Source organism: Leptonychotes weddellii, chromosome 1 (assembly GCF_054177405.1).
Source record: "Leptonychotes weddellii isolate Sample4059 chromosome 1, ASM5417740v2, whole genome shotgun sequence".
Classification (NCBI taxonomy): Eukaryota; Metazoa; Chordata; class Mammalia; order Carnivora; family Phocidae; genus Leptonychotes; species Leptonychotes weddellii.
Genome location: NC_138369.1, coordinates 20,195,452 through 20,219,639, shown reverse-complemented (window position 1 = coordinate 20,219,639; position 24,188 = coordinate 20,195,452). Strand labels below are relative to the sequence as shown.

General features: G+C 41.5%; 1 protein-coding gene across 3 annotated transcripts in view; it reads left to right on the top strand.

Moving 5' to 3' along the window:
• Window positions 1-24,188, top strand: part of LOC145721489 (ERC protein 2-like) — a 286,427-nt gene that overhangs the window by 69,177 nt on the left and 193,062 nt on the right. For all 3 annotated transcript variants that reach the window (XR_014145191.1, XR_014145190.1, XM_081819308.1), the window contains exon 2: window positions 7,866-8,013. Coding sequence is in view for 1 of the 3 variants with exons in the window: in XM_081819308.1 (XP_081675434.1) it covers window positions 7,866-8,013 (148 nt within the window). In the remaining 2 variants the exon portion in view is untranslated. The remainder of the gene's footprint in view (window positions 1-7,865; window positions 8,014-24,188) is intronic.

Sequence of the window (24,188 nt, the reverse complement as noted above, 5' to 3'; positions counted from 1 at the left end):
AGTTGGTGACCTATTTTCTGGCAGTTATTCATTTCCAACCAAAAAGTTAATGTGATAAGGCAAGTGTCTGGACAGTAACTGATCATCCATGGACAATAAGTTTAGCAAAGCTCTGGCCCACAGTGAAGTCCAGATGTATTCGGTTTTCCTACTATCAATCATCAATAACCCTTCCAGGGAGTCTGGTTGGGTGTATTGCACATAGAAAGCTACATTGGCAGAGTTAAGTGGTCAACAGAGATGCTTTCTCATCACTGAACTAGAATAATGGGAACAAATGAGAACTATAGTGAGCAATTCTACACTAATGCCTGGTGTGCCTGGGGAAGTGTCAGAGGCCCTTCATTTTACTTGCCCTCCCTCCCTTCCAGATTTACCATTTTGTAAAGATTTTTTTTTTTAATGGAAGATTTTTTGTTTTGAAGTTGTTTGACTTTGGTTAGATTTTGCACTTGACCTTGACTTTTAAAAGGTCACCTTTTAAAACACGTTTCCATTTCTCATGTGGCATGAAATCGCATCTTGCGCACTTTTGTGGGGCCTTTCCTATCAGTTTGGACAGAAAGATGTTGAACAGTTATTGATGAAATCAGACCTGCCTGGCCTGGGATGCAACTCTTCTATGATGAACACACTGTGTCCATACTCAAGCTCTGTTTTCTCCTTTAAATTTGTTTGCGAAACAGACATCATCTCAGGAAAGTCAAATGTGCAACTAAACAGAAACCAATTTCAGAGAGTCAGCCTTGAAAATAAGTGACCCATTGGCATTTTTAGAATGTTTACTGTAAAGGAGAGCCTGGTAGAAAATAAGGCAAAACTTGAATCTTTACATTGGTGGTATCTGTGTTATGTAATAATAAGTAATGGCTAATATTTGTGTGGTTGTATCAGGCACCGAGCAGAATCTCTACGTGCATTATCACATTTAACTCTCACAAAGATTTAAGAGACAGTGATTGTCATCCTTCTTAGTTCAATTATGAGGATATCTAGGTTTCAGAGTCACTAAGTAACTTGCCAGGGTCACAGAAACGATATTACTGAGATTCAAAACCAGGTATATTCAGTTCCAAAGCTCAGGCACTAAATTAGTATCCTAATCAAGTACCTTAATCAAGTCTTAAGGACATGAGTGATGTTTCATTTATGTAGATAAGTTTAAAGAAATCATAATAGGCTAAAAATCGAAAGAAGTAATTTCTTATCTGTGTGTGTATGTGTGTGGGGGGGGGCACACAGTAATCAGTAATACCACACACACATCTTCTACCAGGACTTAGAGAAGGACTCCTCGCTCCTCCCGTCTCTCATTGCCTTCTATCAGTTCTCCCGAGGAAGGAGAATGGAGAGAGCAATTTAGGATGGCGGCAGTAGCTCTTCCTGGCACTCATCCTCAGGCCTCTTCCATATGGGAAAGTCAGTTGGCCTCAGACTCCCCGAACACCCTTTATAGGAGGATGACAAGAGGTGCCCGCATTTGCCATTTCAGTGTCCTGAAAGCGCACCATGTTGCCACTACGGAGCTTCCTGGCCTGGCCTGAGTAAGTAGTGGGGTAAAAGCTGGTGCATGGAGCAAAGAGCTTCCACAAGACTTCATGGCCCCTGTGTTAGGAAATTCCAGTCGTGTGCTATTAGGTTTCAAAGACAAAATTCTCCGTAATTGGAGTAAACTATTTCTTGAGGTCAGTTTTAGGTGGGCGACAGAGAGCAAACCGCATTACGGAGTCTGGGCTGCCGAAGCCCGGCCTTTACAAATCTGGTCTGTTCTTTGTCCTTGCTGGGACTTGTGGTTGTTCAAACATATCTCCCCCTGTGGGCCCCACCTTATGTGAGTGGCTTTGCTTTCTGCGTGGGCCCTTCTGCATACACAATACATCATTCTGCTGGTGGGGAGTGTTGATATTAATTGATATCAGAAGGCTTTCGTTTCTCAAGATGCTTTTTTAAAATCCTGCTTTTAAAATTGAGGCAAATGAGCATGTATCTCCAGGGTTGATCACCGCAAACCTCCACCCATCCTCACCCCAGGGGTGAGAGAGAGGCTGTTTTGAACAGGATCTTTCGTCACCGTCTGTCTTAAGTCACCTCCTACTGAACTTACAGTTGAAGATTCAGGGTCATGAGGGAAAGAAAACAGTAATTAACTGGGAAAAGTTGATTGAGCGGAATTTTTTTTTCCCACAGTATGATTAGAACATGACTGCGGGCTGAGCACCATACATAATGTAGGTTCTCCCTTGCATGTCATTATCCAAACATTTCTTAATGGAATGCATTTTTTAAGCATCTGCTTTTGTAATTGAATGTGTTCCTAAAGATGGGTCAGCTCACTAAAATAAGAACCTGCAAGAAAAAAAATGTGTTACTACTCCCCTCCCCCGCCCCAACCCAATTTATAACAGTTCCTAATTGATCTGCCTCATTTACAATTCCTAAAATTAATTTTGGACCCTCTCTCAGAGCTCAAGTCATCATTAATAGAGCGACAGCAACAGGGAGTGAAATAGAAATGTTTATAAAGCTCCCTTTTAAATTGACTGTGATAAGTGATGTAGTGATGTATTACCATCAGAGGATTCTGGAGCTCTCTTTGTGAAGGTTAGCCACAGGAACACTCAAAAGAAGGCATTTATCTTGGTGGGAGACGCCCTTCAGTCTTCTTTTGTTTTATTCCATTGAGGTTTTTCTTTTCAGGGTGGCTCAAACCATTTTTTTTGGTGTTTTATTAGCTGTATCTTGACTACCTCCTACAAACTGAATGACAGCAAAGGGCTATTAAATGTGTTCTTGCACATATTTTTATCCATTGTTAACCCTGACTAAATGTGTGTGAGGGCACAGAAGTCCCCCCTCTTTTTACTTCATTGTTGCCCATATTTGTTAAAGAAATTATTCCCCTTGACGTTTGTTTAGGCTGCACTTTGATAAAATGCTGTCTATGGTCCACTTTCTTAGCTTGGTATTCAGCAGACTCTTATAGATTTATTTCTCTTTGCATTATCTTATCTTCCTTTCTAGCTTATTTGGGCTTCCTTTTCATATTTTAAGCTACATTTTGGGGCATAGACAGATCACCTTAGTAATTGTATACTAAAGCACTGCAGTGTTCTAAAGATAATTTTGCAAGACTTTGGCATATACTTAACCCCACTAACTATCTAAAGATGAGAAAATAAGTTCTTTTCGTGTTGTCTGTGAACAGAAAGGACAGATTAACTGCTGAAGGTGATTTCAGACTTAAAGAAGCTTTCTTCAGGTTGATGGCACCGTAACAATTTCTGAAGCAATATAAATCTGGCCTTGAATCTAGATGATTCACCTGATGGGGAAAATAATGAGGATTTTTCTTTGTGTTTCCAATTTATATCCAAATGTCTTTTCACAGGTACACACTTTATGCTTAAGCATGTTTTTAAAACATATAGATATAAAAGGGCATTAGAAATGCAAATATTTCAGTTTTCCCACACTTTCCCTATTGGAAAAAAAAAAGTGGTAACATTTAAGCTTCCTAATTTATTACAATGCTTGCCATTTTCTCAAAACAGGCCTCGTGTATTTTCAGTAAAGTATTTGTCATTCGGCTTTAAGTAGATGTATTAGCAAATTGCCTTATGGGAATTGCAAAAAGTGTAGAATCTGATATAGGGCTGGCAAATGAAATTAATCTTTAAAAAATGTATGTTCAGTATCCCTCACCCTCAGAAGCCCCTGACTTCTAAAGCAGGGATAATGAAAACCCAAAACGTTGCAGAATTAGCTTACAGTGATTTAAATTATTAGTTGAAATGTATCAGCTTGGTAAAGGATTATTTAAAACTCATTTTATAAAGCTTATTGCTTTAAAAAACCACAAATGCAATGATTCTATCAGCCTAGAATTTAGTTTTCTGTGCCTGTCGTCCCTGTACAAGTAAGAAGTGGCTAGATATAGCCTTAACATGTTCAGAACATCTTTCCAGATATCCTAAAGTGTGAAATGTTCATATTTTTCTAGGTTTATACACTTTTATTTTCTATCAATTACTGTTTGACTTAAGTAGACTAGAATTATTGAATGTAAATTTCAATTAAGGTATTTTAAAAGAAATGATCATTAGTTTATAGTCAATATTTAAAGGAGAGTATATATATTTATATATTATATATATAAAATCCTTGTTACATTAATTTTGCTCAGAGTTCTATAATTGTATAATACCAGCATTTATAAAACATATTTGTTAGCCAGAAGCAAACAAAACAAAGTAAAAAAAAAAAATAAGGAAAATGTTACAAGGAACAAAATGGGTTATTTTGCATTAATTTAATGTTGATGAGTAGTGGTTTTAAATGTACTTTTTAAAAAATGATTTTAAATGTATTTTGATGTATAATAATTAATAATAGGATTTGGGACTATATTTAGTAAAACATCTGTAAAGAATTAGGAATTGATACGTGTTTTATGATCAACAGTTTTCTAATCAACAGAAAACTGAGAATTAGAAATTAATTTGTTGGGACTTTTAGTGATATTACAAGAGGATAAATTAGTGTTAAGTCATGAAAAGCTTAAATTATAGAATTACAGGGCAAAAGGAGTTTAGAAGTGTCCTTCTTTATGTTGATAATGACTTTTAACAGTTATTAAAGCTGTGTAATTCTGAATTTTTACCTGAAAGAGGAAAATGGGTTGAAAAGGACCGTAGGACATAACACATAAAAGTGGACACAGGGAACCTACTTAGGCAATGATTAGAACTGTCCACATGGGAAATGATGCTAGATTGTACCAGACGTGTGTATGTGAAAGTATGTGTGTGTGCACTTACCTGTGTATAAAGAGTGAGAGGCACAGAGAGAACATAATAAATACCTTGATGGGCAAATGGACAAATTTCACATATGCCAAGCATTTGAAGCATGCACCTGCAGTTTATTTGATGACTGAAAAGTTTCATTTATAATTTTTTAATGTTTACGCTCATGATATTTTGTGAGAGAGAAGAAGAATGCAGGAAGGTATAGGCAGGAAAAAAGCAAAAACCAGCCTATCCATTTCACCACCATGAGATAATGACTATTAGCATTTGGTGTCTTTCCTTCCAATTTTTTTCTACGAATATAGTTTTATGTGTATACACATGCACATCAAGAACTGTGAGGATTCTGAGATTTTTCCTTAGTGACATGCTAACAGGTTAGCCTGCCTCAGTTTCATGGATGCAGGTAGATGACCAGAGACTTTGAGGTCAGAAACAAAGGACTTCATTGCTCAAGGTGCAGAGAACAGTGTCAGCATATTTATGTCAGTTCTCCTTTCCTCAAGCCCCATGGAGGCAAGGCAGAGGGGTGAGATGAATAGCTGTACCTACTGTGGGTTGCATTACAAGAGAAGAACCCTGAGCTTACAGAACCCGAATCTTTTATAATGGCAGTAATATGACTGCCCTTTGCTCTGGACGGAGATGCTATTATATGAGGGCAGTAAGCATGTCTACCCTTTGATCCTAAGGGAGAAACTATCTTTCTTCCAAGGCCATTCACTATACAAACATTCTGGAAAGGTTGTGGGAAAAGAAGATGGTGCCTTTGCTTGTAAAATGTGCAGAAATATGAGACACATGGAGAATTGTCTCTCAACAAATAAATGTTTTCACAGATCTTTTTTCATGAGCATTTTAAATGCTGCATATAGCTGTAAAGTGAAATATGGAGGGGCACCTGGGTGGCTCAGTCGCTTAAGTGTCTGACTTAGGCTCAGGTCATGATCTCAGAGTCCTGGCCTTAGAATCAAGCCCCACGCCCCACACTGAGCTCTACAGTCAGTGGGGAGTCTGGCACTCTTGCTGGCACATGCACGCTTGCTCTTTCTCTCAAACAAATAAAATCTTTTTAAAAGGGTGAAATGTGGAGATACAGCATAGTCTATGATCAATCTCCAAATTTCCTACTAATGATTTCTTAGGTTGTTTCCATTAAAAAAGCTTCACATGGACATTTCAATTTGGGGCAGAGTGGGGTAAAATATTACAGTCACCTTAGGTGTGTGGTAGTTAAGTTGGAGTAGGTAGCGAATGGGCTCTCTCTGATCTGAAGGCTGTGCAGCCTCTTCAGCTTGGCTTTATGTACAAATATGCATGAGCTGTGAATAGTAAGTATGTCTGTTGTCTCAAGATGTTATCCAGAAGGAGACAGGCTGTGTGAAGCTGGATTTGAATGCTGCTGTTGATAGTCCAGCCTGCACTGGTTTTCTTCTGGGAAGTGGACATATTCCCTGACATTTCTGCTGCTCACATGTCTGACTGAGTCCCCAACAGAAGCTCCTACTGCCTGCCATTAGCAGGGCCCAGAGAAGGGGGAAAATCTGAGATCCAAATAATGACCATCTTGTTCAAACATCTGGAGGGGGCCTGGTCTGGAGGGGTTCTGGTCTGGAAATTAAGAAAGACAAAACAGGATCATGACCAGGTTTTAGTCCTGGGACTTGTATGCAAAGAAAATATCCAATACAGAGGCTTTCCCAGGGCTGTGAGGTCTTACAAGGTATCTAGGATGTGGCAGAAGTGACGCAGATTGAGACAAGACTTCCTTAGTGTGAAGAAAGACTAAATGAAGACACCTGGAGAGCCATTTTCTAGTTAGAAACAGTCCCCCCAAATTCCATGTTGAAATTTGCAACAGATGTTGCCAGAATATTGAACTGTAAAATGGGAGGAGGCAACTCTAAGCAATAATCAGAGATTAAGGGGTCAAAGCATTGTAATTTTTTTTTTTAGAGGGTGAAGAGGGGCAGAGGGAGAAGATCTCAAGCAGGCTCCACACCCAGCATGGAGCCCTACCTGGAGCTCAATCTCATGTCCCTGAGATCATGACCTGAGCTGAAGGCAGACGCTTAACTGACTGAGTCATCCAAGCGCCCGAAAAGACATTCCTTACCTAAACTGATCTACTGCGATGAGACTTCTCCTAACCATCAGCAACTATTCCTGCAACCCACTGGTCTCCCTAGAAGTAATCTTTAAAAACATTATCAATTTTGGGGCTCCTGGGTGGCTGAGTCAGTTGGGTGGCTGACTGAGTCCTGCTTTGGGCTCCCTGCTCACTGGGGAGTCTGCTTCTCCCTCTGCTCTTCCCCCTGCTCATGCTCTCTCTTTCTCTCAAAAATAAATAAATAAATCTTTTAAAAATGTTTAGATAAGGAATGTATTTTGGAGTAAAACCTACTGAAGTTTTGATGGAGTGTCTCTGGGAAGAGAAGAAAGGGAAGGAATCAAGGATGACTTCTGGGTTTGGGGCTTGGGCTACTCAGTGGATGGTGGTATAATTACTAGATAAGAAGGCTGAGGAAGGAATGATTTTTGGTGGAAGAGCAGGAAAGCATCATTAATTACATTGAGAATGAAAAGCACTACCCTACTAAATATCTCGGCCCCTTCAAAAGAAAATCTTGCATGAAAAAAAATGATATTGATATTTAAATTGTTGGCCAGTATTGTTGGGTTGTCTTGGAGTACCTAGAACTTTGCTTGGCAAATGGCTGGATGGGTGGATGGATGGATGGATGGATGGATGGATGGATGGATGGATTAAAGTGTCCTAGAAGTGAATGCTCATATTGACTCCCTCCATTTCTAATTTGCAGCTTTGTCTGTGAAACAATGAAAGATGACTCCTTCAGAGGAACCAGTGCATGCATCTCAGGGATTCTGACCCAGAATACTTTGTCCATTCTGAGAATCAAAGAGTTAGTTTGTCTTAAACATTGTCCATAATTCCTTCCCATTAAGACAGTGTTCTGTGGTTCATTTCAACTGTAAATGACAATTATTTTTTTTTACACTTCATAAAAATGATCACAATAATTTTTATTTTACCAGACAGGAAGCGCTGCTTGCGGCAATCAGTGAAAAAGATGCAAATATTGCCTTGCTGGAATTGTCTGCTTCCAAAAAGAAAAAGACGCAGGAAGAAGTTATGGCCCTCAAGCGGGAAAAAGATCGACTCGTGCATCAGTTAAAGCAGCAGGTGGGGCCTCCTGCACGAAAGGTGTGTTTTGCTGGTTTTGGGGCCTTGGGTGCTTTCTCTGGGTTTAGCTACTCTGCATTCTCCCATGTCCATCGTGCCGGCTCAAGCAGCTAAAACCAGGTAGGAATGAAATGGCCCAAGTTGTTGCTGGAACATCATTTTACTGCTTTTCTGTGTTTATGTGCATGTGCCTGGGCTTGTGTGGTTTGCAGCCAGCGCTATTTTCCTTTCTTTTATATTCACATCATCTCCCCAGAAATAGCTCTCAGGTCTCTTCCTTCCAATGGACTTTGTATGATTTCTGACTAAATCTTAGAAACTACTAATTAAATTCTGGGCACCTTCGTTACCTTCTGTCTTGCTCACATTCTGGGCCCCATCAGTAACTCTCCTCATCTAGTTCTTTAGATTTCTTTCTTTCCATACTTCCAACCTTGGTTCTTCAACTAGTTTCTTTAGGACCTTTCAACTAAGGAACATCTCCCAGCCCCTAGCACTGCCAGACTATGCTTGGAGACCTCCCCAGCCATTATTTAGTTAAACATTTTTTAATCACCTATTTACTCAATTATCCATCTTTTTCCTCCTCTCTAGGCCACTGTATTTCTTCTGAGGGAAAGGAAAGGAGGGAAAAATGAAGGAGGGGCAAAGTCCTAACTTGTACAGAAAGCAGTTCTTTTCTTTTTGGAGGGTTTTCTGGAAGTGGTTTGAATGGAAACTGCACCTGAAGCATATTGCAAAATCATTCCTGAAATCTTCAGACCTTATTTCTTCTCCATATAGAACTTGGGGGCTTTTGGAAGCAATGGTTAAAGATACTCACTTGGATTCTAACTTCATTATGAAACCAACTCAGCATATATTATGACTCAGTGGTCTGTAGTCTCACAAGGTGGCTGTCACATCTTAGCTTGGGCCACATGTGGCTCTGAAGCTCTCTAAATGCCACATGGTGCCACATGGAGTGGGTCCACATCAATTTCAGCCCCCAGGACTGGTTCTCTGTCTGCTAGGGTGATCTGGGCATAGAGTGCAAGGTGAGTGGAAGAGAAGCCCAAAGAAATAAGTCCCTTCCCTTCACAAATGGGCCAACCCTTTCCCTCCTCAGGAAAGAAAAGGCATCCTTTGACCCTAAACCAGAGTCCATTTCTCATAGGGCTGCCTTGCTGAGAGAGAGAGACCACTGCCATGCCTGGGTGCCCTCTCCTGCAGAGGGAGGGTCCCAGTCACTGCCAGACATCGGGGTCATTCCACAGAGCAGCATGCCTCGCTAGCGCTGGCCCTGGGGGTTGGGAACCGCTTACATCTGACCTCTTCGTTTGGGGCTGTGCATCTTCTACACTGGGTTTCCACCCACCTGGCCACAGAAAGTCAAGACAAGCCCCCTTCTTTGCTTTCTCCTAACTCCTTCCCTGTGAGCCCTGAGCCCTCCCCTCCTGCACCTAACCATTGTAGCTTTCTCCCACAGGTATATAGACCTAGGAAACAGCCCCTGAGCTCGAATATACCATGCACTTGTGATGCTGGCTACAGCCCAGATATTACGGCCAAGTACCACGGGTCCAGCTACGATGCATACATGATCCAAAGGTCTCAGGTCAGTCAGTAGCTAAGGAGACACTTGCCCCCACCGTGGGGGTTGGGGGGTGCATAACAGCCACATCCTGCCTTGCCCTTTACCTCTTTTAATGATTTCCAGTACTTGGTGGCCAAAAATCCTGAGACCATAGATGATGGCATTATATCTTGACTTGTAATGTGATTTCATTTATTATGTATTTGCCAAGGGTTCCAGACTTGGTGGCTACCCTATGGGGCCAGCTCTTCTGAAAAGGCCTGGCATTGCTGCAAAGCCAAGACTGCCAGAGGCCTTATTGTCAGGCATAGTGGATTATATTTTTCTTTCTGTCTCTCAGTTACCTTGCTCCCCAGATCTCCCTCTACTTTTCCCAGTAAGGAATTTTTTTAAGGCTGTTTTTTTTTTCTTTCTCAGCATCATGAAAATGCACTCCTGGATTCCAGGAAGGATTGAGTGTAGCCCTTCAATTTGCTCCTGGGAAACTGCACAAAGCCTTCATTATTCACGACAGGCTTGGTTTTGGGTATCTTGGGGCACATTTGGGAAACCCCAGCCATGCAGAGTTAGGCTTCTGCCTGAACTAAGGCAGGATCTGAAGGGCTGTTGTGGGAAAAAAGAAGGCAGCAAACAAGAAGGATGGGTTCCTCAATTATTTAGGTTTGAAATCCTTACCCACACCCTGTAGGCAACAGAGGAAAAAAAAAAAACCACATGAATTGATGTACCCTTGTTGTAAATGATATGATTCTAAGAATAATGATTAATTGGCTTATAAAAGTGCTCCCTTTTTATTGAGTGTTTGCTCTGTGCCAGGATGTGTATCCAGTGTCCCTCGGGAACTTTGTCCCATGGTCCTCACAGCAGCCCTGTGGTGTGGGTGGCAGATTACCTCCCTTTTCCAGGGGGCGTAACTGAGACTCAGAGTGTGGAATAACCAGCCTAAAACAATTTATAAGCAATAGAGCTTGGGTTTTGGATAGTCCATCTGAGTCCACATATACCCTACCAGGTTCAGAAAGGAATTCAGAGTGACAAGCAGAAGGGTATTCCAGAACCTGTGGGGTCCCCTTACCTTTGTAAGCTTGAAGTAGATGCCATTTAAGAATGGTCTCTGGCTATTCATAAGGGGTGGGTTCAGCCTAGAGCACTTAGGCTTAAGCTATTTGATCATGTCAGTAATTCTAATACTTCTGAGTTCTCACCACATGCCAGGCATGGGTGTAAAGGTTTTACATACACTGACTCATCAACTCCCAACAAAACTGAAGGGCTGATGCTCTTATAGGAGAAAGAACCACAGGTCCAGAGAGGTTGGGTGCCTTGCTCAGGCTTCACAGCTGGACATTCTATGATGCTTGAAAAGACCCTTTTCCACACAACCATGACCGTATTTTACAGCTGCCATCTAGAGTTGGACTGCTTAGGGTTACTCTTGTTTGAGCACTTGTTAGCTGTGTGATCATGGGCAAAATACTAAACCTCCATAAACCTCAGTTTCCTTGTCTGTAAATTGGGCTAATACTCTAATTCCAAGTATTGTGAGTGTAATGTATATGAAGAGCTTTGCACATGCCTAGTACATAATAGGTGCTGTATATTTATGAGCTGCTATTATTACTACTACTACTACTACTATTACTAATTGATTTTATCACCACCAACCCTTAGAGGTAGTTTGAGTTTGGGAGTCATAACTTGTTGAGAACACACTCTTGAACTGTGGGAGAAAGAGCAGACAGACATTATTACCTAAGTGTTCCTGGTCCTCCCTCCCTTAAAGCCCAAGCACTTGGGGAGCAGTGAACAGTCATGCCAAGAACCATAGACCCCAGCACCCAGTGTGCACTGAAGAGGCTCATAGTGCTTATTAAATTTGCTTGGTTTGTGTATGCAGTCACATAGAGTCAATCAGAGAGGGCACCCCTGGGAGAGCGAGTCCCAGACCTCAGCTGTCACCACCTGCATGAGTGACCTGGGAGGGCAGAGCTCTTTTAGGTGTCTAGGCCAATGGGAGGGGAAGGCCTGGGTCTGGGTGTTCATCTGCACAATGTTCTGTGAGGATACTGAAGCAGACTGGCTCATGAGAGATGCCACCCTCTTCAGGCTGCCTTCCGCTCAGCTCATCTCATGCAGGTCTTTCTACTGCCCGTGACATTCCCTGTGACTGAACATCAGCAGCTCATTCAACAATCCCCACAGTTATTGCACTTTGCCAAGAACATAGCGGGAACTCAATAAATATTTATTTTGTGAATGAATGCATGATTACCACATGCCAGGCTCTATGCCAAGTGCTTTATGTATACATAAGTTTACAAACATTATCTCTCTTTTTCCTCATAATCAACCAACCAACATATTGCATATCTGCCATGTGCCAGGCTCTCTGCCAGGTCCTGGGGATTCATCCATAACAGTTATTTTATCTGCTGCAATGAGGAGAGTGTCATTCTTATTTTTGAGTTGATCAAACCAAGGCTCCAAGAGACCACATGATGCAACTACCATACTTATACATGACACCCATACCCGGAAGTGCAGTGTTGGGCTTCTGAGATGTAGAAGTGCTGACACTTTGCTCTTAGCTAGGCTAGATGCTGCATCCTTAAAGCAATAGGGTGAGCCATGGATTAGCCCCCACACCTCACAGATGTTGTCAGAGGACTCAAGTTCCAATGCCTCAGTCTGTGGCTCCCAAGCTGCCCAGGGGCACAAGGGTGAGAAAATATAGGTAGCTTAGTGAGGCCAAGTACCATGTTGGAATTCAACTCAACAATATTCATTGAGTGCCTTCCCTGTATTAGGGATGGTGAGGCACTTTTGGAATACATCAGTGACCAAAATAAATAAAGACGCCTTCCTAGTGGAGCTTATGTTTTAATGGTTGGGGTGGGGGGGATGGGAGAAAGGCAGTAAACCTGAACATAATAAATAAGCAAATTACATGGTAAAAAAAGAACAATGTAGACCAGTATAAGGGAGAACAGGAATGTCAGGGAAGGATTGAGGACATGGTAACAATGTAAAATAGGGTAGACAAATGGGCCTCATTGGGAAGGACACACTTGAGCAAAGACTTGAAGGAGATGAGAGAGGGAGAGCCCTTTAGATATCTAGGGGAAGAGTGTTTTGGCAGAGGGAATCGCTAGTGCAAAGCCCTAAGGCAGGAACATGCTGGTGTGTTTGGGGAAGAACAGGGAAACCAGTGTGGCTGGAGTAGAGTAGGCAAGGAGGTGAAGAGGTGAGCGGTCAGAGCAGTAAATGGGGTGGGGATAGGATGTGTAGGGCTCTTGGGCAGGATCTGCTGAGAGTGGTACATTCTGGAGCAGAAGTTCTCTGCAGTTAGGAAACAAAATACATGAGCCATGCAAACTCAGAGCAGGGAGGGCTCTCAGGTACCACTCGGAGTGCCCTGTCTAAGACTGCCTTACTTGAGCCCACTCTCCAGATCCCCTGCCTTCAGCTTCTAAGGAGCTCCAGTGCATAGCTTGTGTTTGTAAAAAGCATTGCCATTTCCACTGGAGCCATGAAGAACTAATACCAGAATTTGCTTGTCATGGCTAGTGAGATTTTTGAGTGGGAGCAGAGCCCTTTGACAAAATGCCCTCCCTGACTTTCTGGCAATCTCAACAACACACCACTGGAGTCTAAATCCTTCACTCTCCTTGCTGTAAGGAGACAGGCAGGTGTTTAATGGCCACCACCATGCCATTGGCCTACTCAGGGTGATGGCTGTGCCTAGGGGAAGTGCAGCCTGCCTCCAGGCCAAGGCAGAGATTCACAAACCTCGGTGGGCAGAAGCTTGATCTTTTCTAAAGATGTATCTCATGATACACTTATCACTCTCCAGCCCTTACTGCTGGAAAATCTTCCCTGGCTTCCTTTACTGGTGCGATAAAGACACATTCAAACCAATATGCGCTCTGCCTTGTACATGCAGTGCAATCCCCTCTGCCTGGAATACATTTCCTTCTTTTCCTCACCTAGTTAATGCCCATTCACCCATTCAATCTCAATCCAACATCACTTTTTTCAGGGAAGCTTTCTGGGACTTTCTCAATTATGTCAAATCTCCAGTTTGGTACTCCTGTAGAATGTGTACATCACTTAATTGCACTGTAACAGATGCAATTTTGCATTTGTTTTTGTGTTTATTTGAATAGTAACTATCTGCCCTGCTAGTTTTATGAGCTCCATGAGGACTAAGAATGTGACCCTGTGACTTTTTTTGTTGACCATTTATCTCCAGGCCTAGCACAATTGCTAGCACATAGTGGGCATTTAGTAAATATTTGTTGCAAATAGAAATGAATGAGTGGGTGAATTGCCAGGGCAGCTTGTTAAAAAGAAAAGAGACGTTATTGATCAATCATGACTTTAGACAAAACTTAGCATTATGATTCTTCTCACCCCAGTATTCCAGGCAGCTACCACCTATAGGAGTTGGTAGAGATATGAGACTTTTTTGCCAAGTGATGACCACAAAATGGTGTCATGTCCTTTCCTGCCATGTTGCAAGATATGGAGATGCCTTGTCCCATACTTGAATTTTGTGCAGTGGTGGCCATTTTGAACCTTTCTTCTGAATCTGTTCTCTGTATTTTAGTTCAAATCCCCTCCAAATTTGGGGATTCTTCTTGAATAAAATGTCACTGAGTTTCCATATGTGGCAAAGGTTACTTGTTGTTATGAAGGGCCCTCTACTTCGTCCCTGAAAGCCTCTGAGTGTCATAAATCAATTTGCCTAGAAATACCTAAACTCCTGTTAAACATCTGTCAAGAGAGCTAGAGAAGGTGATATGAAATGAGTTCAGAAATTCCAACTATGCTTAACAACAAAAGAATCTTTATGACGCTCTTCAGGTGTTGACATTTGGGTTGGTTCTAGGCTGAGCAAGGTATAAAGCTGAGAGAGCAATACAAATTAACTTTCTGTTGCATAAAAAGAGATAAAGGATTAATCATAGCTTGGTAGTAGATAGATAAGTCTGTCCAACTTTTGTATTCTTCCCAGTTGCATTTCTTCATAAGCACACACCTCTGACACTTTTACTCTAGCTCTTTTTTTAAAAAAAAAGTCTGGCTTCCAGATTTTTGCAATTTTGGGAGAAGGTCTCAAATGGGAATGAGTTAAGTTGTTTTTTTTTTTTTCCCTGTGGGGAGACTAGCTCTGAAAAATATTATTAAAAATAACCATTTTTCCTTCTTTTGTGTTTTGGATCCAATCTCCCCCAATTCTTTTTCTCTACCCTTAAAGAAAGGACTGACATCAAAATAATTAATTCTGAAATCATTGGATTTTTTTCTGCTGCTAAGGGGTTTTTGAAGAAAGCTTAAAACTAAATCTTACCCCCTAAGCCTATTCCCAAATGCTCCCCTGTGTGCTGAAGTAGTGATATGCACATCCTTAATGAAAATGCCTTCTTAAAATGAGGGCCAGACACTATTGTTTAGCTAAAATTAGAACCAGCTTATTTCTCAGAACTGGTTAGAATACTTCTGTGATCAGAGATAAGTTGTGCCTGGTTTTCTTTTCCCTTTCCTACCAGTTCTGGGCATTGCTTTTGGCTACCAGGAAACATACTGGGCATTTGGGAACAGGAAGGCATTAAGACCAGGAGAGACTAGTCCAGGTCAACATTTTGGAGGCTATGCTAGGTCTGCATAGTGTATCTATTTAGATAGCTTTCCCCCTCCCCCTGTGTTGTTCAGAAGGTCATCAGACTCATATCTAAGAATTAGCCAAATAGGTGTGGCCAAGAATGGGAGATGGCCGAGGCTGGCCTGGAAAGTGTTCAGGGAAGCTGGTTGTAGGGATGGAATCCTAGTCAAACTGGACCTTGGCCGAGGCAGAACCATCCTGTCAGGGAAAGTGGGAAGCGCCTGAGTGGGATGGTTGGTCAGGCATCACCCCCCCAACCCCCGCCCTGCTTGAGGCCACACATGGTTGTGCTTCCTATTTACACTTCCATTACATTGTATGCAGATGACTTTTAATTATACTTTACGGTTCAGGAGGTGAGCACAATTAAACAGCAGTGGAGGAACTCTATGCAGTAGGGTTCCCATAGCCTCGTGTTTTGGTTGGATGAGCTCCAGAAAAGCTTGATTTGATCCCAGCATTGTAATGCATCACAGACTTGCCCCAGATCGAATTGCTGAAATGCAAATGCATTGGTTTTCACTGAAGACTTACTTTGGGTTAAGCTGTTCATGTCCCACTGGTAGGATCTGGGCACATCTCTATTTATCATTGATTTCAATGCAAAGTGTCTTTACAGTATGTTCTAGAGAATCCCCTTTTAAAAAAGAAATACTCAGATCCCTCCTTGGCAGGCCAAGGGCAGTGCATTCTCAAGGAGGTAAAACCTGAAGTACTCAGTGTTATTGAAAAGTTTCCTCCTAGTGTCCAAGTAATTGGTCAGGATACTAGACTGCTCTCTCTGCCTAGACATTTCCCCACTCTGAGTAGCTGATGCCTCAGCCCCGGTACTCAGGGTATCCATTCAGCTGTCCAGTTGCAAAACAAAATAGCACTCAGATTGTGGAGGCAAAAATTTTCTCAGTGATTCCACAGGTTTCCCAAATCTCTATTAGAGGTGCATTTTCCCAGAGCTTCAAGCTGACTCTGATGGTCCACTTTCTGAGTCTTTCATTTGAATAAAGTCATATTTTCAAAACCACTTTGGTTCCTTTCCCTAAACATTCATGGAGTACCTTTGTGAGATTGTGTTCGGCCTTCTTGAGCTACAGAAGGACGTAGTGAGTTTGACCTTGAGCCTTGGGTTTTGTTTTTTTTTTATTTTATTTTATTATGTCATGTTAATCACCATACATTACATCATTAGTTTTTGATGTAGTGTTCCATGATTCATTGTTTGTGCATAACACCCAGTGCTCCATGCAGAACGTGCCCTCTTTAATACCCATCACCAGGTTAACCCATCCCCCCATCTCCCTCCCCTCTAGAACCCTCAGTTTGTTTCTCAGAGTCCATAGTCTCTCCTGGTTCGTCTCCCCCTCCAACTTTCCGCCCTTCATTTTCCCCTTCCTACTATCTTCTTTTTTTTAACATATAATGTATTATTTGTTTCAGAGGTGCAGGTCTGTTATTCGAGCCTTGGGTTTTTGTATCTCTACCACCAGTATGACAGATGTTAGCTCATGAAACATAACAGGGAAAATTGCTATTTTTTGGTGCAGATGTGCTATCGACATTCAAAAATTTTTGCTTGCTGGAGAGGTCAGGGAATGCTTCCTACAGAAGTAGGAATTCCTATGAATTTTATGATTGGCAGTCCATAGTCTACCTTTGGTGACAGATGCCTATCCATGATACTTTCTCTTGAGTATTTAAGGATTCTAGTGTAAGAATTGCTAGTTTTAGAAAAGCTTACTCTTTACTTCTTAAATATACCTTTTTAAGTAGAAAAACTTGAAAAGACCAACTTTATCAGTGTATTGCCCCGTTTTTAGAAATACAGAAAGGGAAAGATGGGTCTGACTTTTAAGTTTCAGTGATTTGCCAACTTTGTTTCAGTAATTTGAAGCACCCCCTGCAGTATCTAGCAGTTGGCAGAGCACATTAGAATAACAGGCTTAGCTGAAGGTGACCAAAACAGAGAATAGCATACAAATGCCAAGAAGATCTCTCACAAGCTGTCTCCCTCTTTTTTTATTCAAATTTCACATCTGTGCTCTATTTTTAAACATTTATTCTTTAAGTGATAACGCATGTTTTACCAAGCCTCTTATTGGATTAGACATGTTTGAAATCCCCTCGATTTTAACCTGTTCATTACTGCCTCCAAGAACATTCAGATCCACCACCAAAGCAGAGAGTGTATTTGGGGCAAGTTTCCAAGATGTCGGCCACCAGGAAGCCATTGTACTTTGGGAAGGGAATCCAGCTGTTGCACAGGGTAGATTTGGGGGGATCTTAGACTGACATTGCTTCAAGAGGACTCAAGTGTGGGTGTAATGTGTGCATCATTCTTGCTCTTCGTGACAGTTTTTCTGCTCACTTTTTAGAGTGGAAGAAACTAACAATTTTTGAACTCTTGCTGTATACCTGAGACTGGGCTGGGGATTTTAGATATATTGTCTCATTTAATCTTCACAACTCTGAAAGCCAGGTATTATTAATTCCATTTCAGAGATAAGGAAACTAAGGTCCAGGAACTGGGCAAAGACACCACAACTGGTGAAGGGGGTCTTATTCCAAAGCTCTTCCATACTCTTCTCAGCACATATCCCCAGGTTGCTGCGATACCCCATTAGGTCATAGCCCCCAAGCAACAGGGCTAACAAGTAATATAAAAAGAAGGCTTTATCCTGTGACCCTTAGCACCACTCCCAGCTCCTCCTACAGGCCCCCTGCTGGCTCCTGCCGTGACCTGAGGTCACATGTGCTGACTGGGAAGGGCGACTTATCTCTTCCTGCATCACCAGGCGTCACAGGCTGCCATGGGGAAGGGGTTGCCATGAGCTTGATCAAGTGTGCCACATTTTCTGCTTCCCTGTATGAAATCTTGGCACTTGCCTCTCGTATAGCCTTAGTGTTTCCTTCTCAAGACAGCTGCTTGGAAGCCTTTTCCCCCCTCCATTTTCTGCTTTCTTCTTCATCATCTCACATATAAAACAGGTTTCTCCCTGTCTCTTTTCTCTCCCTCCCTCCTTTGCTTCCTCTCATCGTATAATTAAAAGTCCTTCCAGGCTGTCTTCACCTTATCATTTCAAATGAATTGAAAAAAGATCCGACTTCCTGCCCTTGTGTCTTCCTGATGCTGAATTTCAAAATGAAAGAAAAGTCCTTTTCCCCCCTCCCTTTTGTTCACACTGTGTCTAAATCACACTGGTTTTGTTACTCATCAGCAGTGGTGCGCAAACTGCCCTTCCCTGGCTTCAGAATTACCTCTTTTTAGGCTTTTTCAAATAATACTGTAGCAGGAAAGGGGATATTCTCTCTCCCCTCTCATGATTGCAGAAAGACAGTTATCAAACACAGCATTTAACATTTCTAGTAGTTTATCTTTACTCTTACTTAACTGCGTATTCTTTTTGGGAAGATGCCATATTTTTTTTTTACTCTCTGCAACATGCTACTGAAGGCAGAGTTAAAACTTCTAGAATCTCCCAGGTGTGCTGTTTTTTTTAATCCATTGTAATGCATGATATTAAAAAGCAATAAGGAGTTAATTTTGTAACAATCCTTATTATGTAAATGTTACTTTTCCATAGTTGAAAGCATACAAATAAATGCTTTATCATAAAAATAATATATGCTCATTATAGAAACTTAGAAAATGTAAATAAGAATCTAAAATCACCCACAATCCCTCCATTCAGAAATAACTGTCATTAAGATTTATAGTTTCCTACATTCCATTGTCTACATACATATTTGAACAAAGACATGACATACTACATAATAAAGTTTTTTTAGCCTTATAAACATTTAATGTTGTACATTTTCCCATGTCCTTAAAAGCCTTCAAAAACATATATCTTGGTTGTATGATTTCCATCATTGCCATAATTAATTTTATCATTCTTCTGCTATTGAAATTTCAATTTGTTTCTAGTTTTTCACTTTTATAATCATACTTGATGAACATCTCAGTATATAATCTTTTTTTGTTGTTATTTTCCTTAAGATTAGTTGCCCAAAAGTTGAAATATTGGAGTTATAGTTGTTTTAAGGATTTTAGAGAATTAAGAAATGGCTCTCTCCTACAAAGTACTTGACATTTCTAAGTTTTTACAAAAATGTCAGTTGTTTGTGTTAAGTTTGTCAAGTCTATACTCTGATAACATGCCAGTCATAGATTTGGAGCAGAATATTACTCTAAGTAATGCAAGTGACCAGTAAAAGAGAGGAAGAGGCAGAGGGAGATTTTTAAAACTTCTTAGGGGAATAGGCATGGAAAGAAGTGGGCAGTTCATTCAGCAAATCTTATTGAGCACATACTATGAGCCAGACACTGTTCTGGACACTGGGGACACCAGAGTGTACAAAACACAAAACTCCCTGCCCCAAGAGAGCTTGTATTCTAGCGGAGGGGACAAACAAGAAACAAAACAAAGACATCACATATATGCCATGTTAAATGACAAATGCTGTGGGAAAAAATAAAGATGGTGTTCTATGAAGTGTTTGGGTGGTGACTTTGAATAGGATATTCCCAGGATGTCTCCTTGAGAAAGGGGAATGTGAACAAGGACTTTCAGGGAGGTGCGGGGTGATCCATGTGGAGGATGGTGTAGGGAGGGAGTCCTCAGAGGGAACAAACTACAGCCAGGAGAGTAGGAATCTGTTCTCCCCAGGTCCGATTCTGAAGTGCAGTTGCTGAGCTGACAAGGTGGGGGAGCCAGAACCCCACAACACCAATGTTTAGATGAGATTATTTTTTTTAAATATGCACACAACAACCAAAACCCTACTCTCTTATCTCTGCCCTGATATGGCCATTGGGAAATGCCCATTGGACACAGCCAGCAAATCTTTATTCAGATGATCTTTGATGCAGTCTGGGAGTGGAACTGTGCAAAGAGGTTATAAGTTCAGATTGGACTGAGAGGCTGTCATTTCAGAGAACAATGAAAATCGAGTAAACAAGAATGACAACTCAGAAGGTTATAATCCAGGGTGGTTCTTATGCCCCAGAAATCTCCAATTAACTGATCATCTCAAGGCTGGTTTATTTCCTCTAGCACACCTAGACTTACAAAGACAGCTCAGAAGCCAACCAGAAACCCTACTGCTATGGACTGCCTTGGGTGTGCCAAAGCCCCTTTGGGTGCTAGCATAGGAAGCAGGTGTGTGGATCACAAGGCCAGGCAGTTTCTGTTGTCAGTCTTCTTGGGGCCCCAGTGTTCTCTGAGATATCTGACAGCAAGCAGCCATCTAGAAAGTATGATGTTAACCTATTTAAACACGTCAAGGCACAAGGACACCTCAGCAAGAAAGACTTAGCAAGTGATAGCAGGTATAAGATCTAAGAATCAGAGTTCTCACCCAGCCCTGACCCCAACACACTGAGAAACTTGGGGCAGCTCATTTTGCTTCTCTCTCACAGGCTGTTTCCTCATCTGTAAAATGAAGGGAATGAACCAACAAACCTCTAGGCACTTTACATTTTTGGTAGTCAGAGACAATTCCAATACATTCACACACACAGTATGCTGAATACTTGATCTACACCAAGGACTTTGAGGCAAATGGCAGTTATTTGCTTTCTTGGAGCCCATGGTTGAGTAGGACAGATGCATTGTTCAGTAGGATATGAAAACAGCTATCATTTCTTGAACAAATGATATTCTAGGCACAGTGTTGTACTTTTGTGTTTCGTTACAATCCTCACAAAAACTTGAAGAGGTAGTACCATCATTATCTCCACTTAGCAGATATAGAAATCAAGTCACAGAGCTGGTGGGTGGTCAAGCTAAGATGCCCTCAGTGATTCTGTCTGTAGGGGTAGCACTCTCAGCCTCTTTGTTTTCCTACGGCAATGCATTTGCCATCTTTCCCACCAGGGAATATTTGAGGATTCTAGATTTCAAAGACAACAGGGAAGGAGGAAGACTCTGAAGTTTGCTCATTCGGCTGGTGTAATCCTGATTGATCTCCCATTTATTACTTGGATGATGGTGAGCAGGTCAACTTACCTTCCTGTAAAAATGGGTATTTTTTGTTTCCTACTTAACTCACAGAGAAGCATTACCATGAAGCATCTTCTCTGGGGCCAGGTCTTAAAAAACCTTGAGGGTTGCACAAATGTGCAGGATACTGATCTCAGTTCTGAGGAGCAAAGACAAGTATCTTATTCTTCCCCACAGGGTAGCACTGAGGAATGATGGTCCCAAATTGTCTCTGGTGACAATCCATTCACACAAACCCACTCCGCATGACTTGTTCCCCTGACAGAATAAAAAAGAACTTGAGTAGCAATAAATAGCCTTCTGCATTTTTCGGAGGCAGACCCTGATTCATCCTTGAAGAAAACATAAGTAGTGCAGAAGGTGCAAACATTGCCTTGAAAGAAGCCAGTTCAGTGCGGGTTCAGGCATCTTCCTTCCAAGGAAAGGTGTTTCCAGACCTCCCAGCCCTAGACTTTCTTGTCCATGCTGCTGGGGGTCTGCTGGAGCCAAGGTCTTCTGAGGCTTCTTGACATGACATTGGGCTTCCAGGGAGAGCCTCTGTGTTCTTGAGCTTTCTAGTGATGCAATCTTTGGTGAGGCAGTGAAACAAAAAGCTGATATTTTGGAGGGGGAGCTACCATCTCCAGGGGATTATTTTTTATGAACAAAAGACACTTAAGTGTTGCTGATTTATCTTAATAGCAGATACTATGAGCAAATGTCCCAGTTGCCTTTTTGTGCTTTTGGCAAGTATGGCTGAGAAATGGAATGGAGCAGACCCAATCAGAGCTGGCTAGCTCAAAGTTCAGGAGGCTTAATCTTTTTCACTCCAAATATGTGACTTAGAACTGTTTCCAAAGTTTTCCAAGTTGCAGGTGGACACCCAGCTTTGGAAAGAGGCAAAGCAGGTTCCATCACCAGGTTTTCTGTTTCCAGAATGATTATCTTGGGCTTGAGGGGAGAAATGCCTATATTTCCCCTAGGTAGTTAGTTCTGTAAGCTCAGTTGCCATGTTCTGGTTCTGAGGGTACTGTTTCTGTATAAAGAAACCTTCTTTTGTCACATGAAGAGCCCTCCAGCTTGTCGTACACATGATTGGGATTCTCAGAGGACCCCACAGTACTGCTCAACATATCCTCCTAAGTCCGGGCTAGAATGAGAGCACGCTGAACCCAGTGCCTTAGAAGTTGGAATATAAATTATGTCAAGGCCGTGTTCAGTGTTGTAACATTTGTTAATCCTTATTAGATATGGATAAATTCTCATGGCTTAATTTGGCATGTTGAGCCATTTCTTCAGATTGTCTTTGGGGACTGGAAAGGAAATGCACAACTTTACTATAATTTTTCTTTTGTTTCTTTAGAATGGGACATAATTTTTTATTGTTAGCTGGTGGAAACTTTGGTGAATTGTGGCCAACTGTGGCTCACCCCCACAGGAAGAAAACATCAGACTTTAGCTGAGAACATATTCTTTGAAACAAACCAGAATATTTGATTTTTGAAATATCTTCCCACTTAAAAAACATGCTGTCCAACAGATATTAATGTTCTGACCAAGACCAAGAGAATTAAAGAAGTAGAAAGCTACAATTTCTCTCTGAGGAAAATTTTAGAGTGATGTGTGATGCTTTAGTTTAATGCTAACTCCACTGAGCATGGAAAGAGTCTGTGAGGATGCAGGTCCAGCCACAGAATTTACGGAGCATCCTCTAGCTCTTGGTCCTCCTTCCTCCAAAGTGGAAGGAACTAGGTGTTGGCTGGAAGTCAGACATTCCACATTCCTTTATCAGGTCACCCACATATACATGACCTTGGGCACATCCTGTCACTTAATTTCCATTTCTGGAATTTGGTCCAAAAGGTATACTTGCCAATAGGCTCTCCCTGTTTGCTGCCTAACAGTTTTATATTGAAAACCATTGTTGAGTATTTTAAATTGCTTGGGTTGGAAGCCATTGTCTTGTTCTTTATTCTTTTTTCAGCATCTCACATAGTTTGATGGTCAGTCAGGCATGCTCCGTAATCACCTTTAGGGGACTTGAATCTTGTCAAGTTTGACTAGTCCGATCAGGTTTGGGGGTTATTGAATCAGTTGGTATTAAAGCTGCAAAATTATTTAAGTGAGATTCTTGTTCTGTTCATAATTACAGGTTTGTTTTAACAGATCTGTTTTGCAGATTTTTATGAGCAGGAATTCTCTTGGGCAAATCCACCATGAATTTTCAGTGGGGTGAGAGCAGGCGATTTTTCATCTCTGGGGTGATTTTTCAAAAGAGTGGTCCCATAAAAAAGCCCAATTCTGTCTTCTTAACCACACCCAATTTTCAGCTTCTTCTGAGAGCAAGACCCAAAATTATCCCCACATCTCCTTATGACATTCTGTTGAAAAACATTAGTCCCTGTGCACTGTGCATAAAAGCCAAATTACTTTTGGAATGTTACGTGGAACTCTGGGAATCCAGATGGAGATCAAGGAAACAGCACAGCATCTTTTCCCCCTCTGCTCAATCTGTTGATTGATTTGCAGGCAATTATTCTCCTTACCTTCAACCATCTGGGATAAAGTCTCGAGCCTAACCTCTACTGTTTGTTTGTTGGTTGCTTTATTTGTTTGTTTTTCAAATATTATATTTTGTTCTCAAACTCAGAGAATGCAAAGAAAACTTCTGGAAAAGCAGAGGCCTCATTCTCTAGTTAAAGTAATATTCTCCTGATACTTTGCCAGAAGGTTAGGATGTTTCTCTGATCTTGTACACTGCTGAAATGCAAATCAAAGAAAGAGCTTCTGGAAAAAAACAAATAAAAACCACACACTTATTCAAGGACAGAGTTGATATATTCTTATGCTAGCTTTCATACTCAACAATACCAAGATCTTTATGGGCATGTAGGCTTCCCAGGACCTCAGGGGGGCATCCCTTAGGAAGTGAGAAAACTTGAAAAGGAGGAAGAAG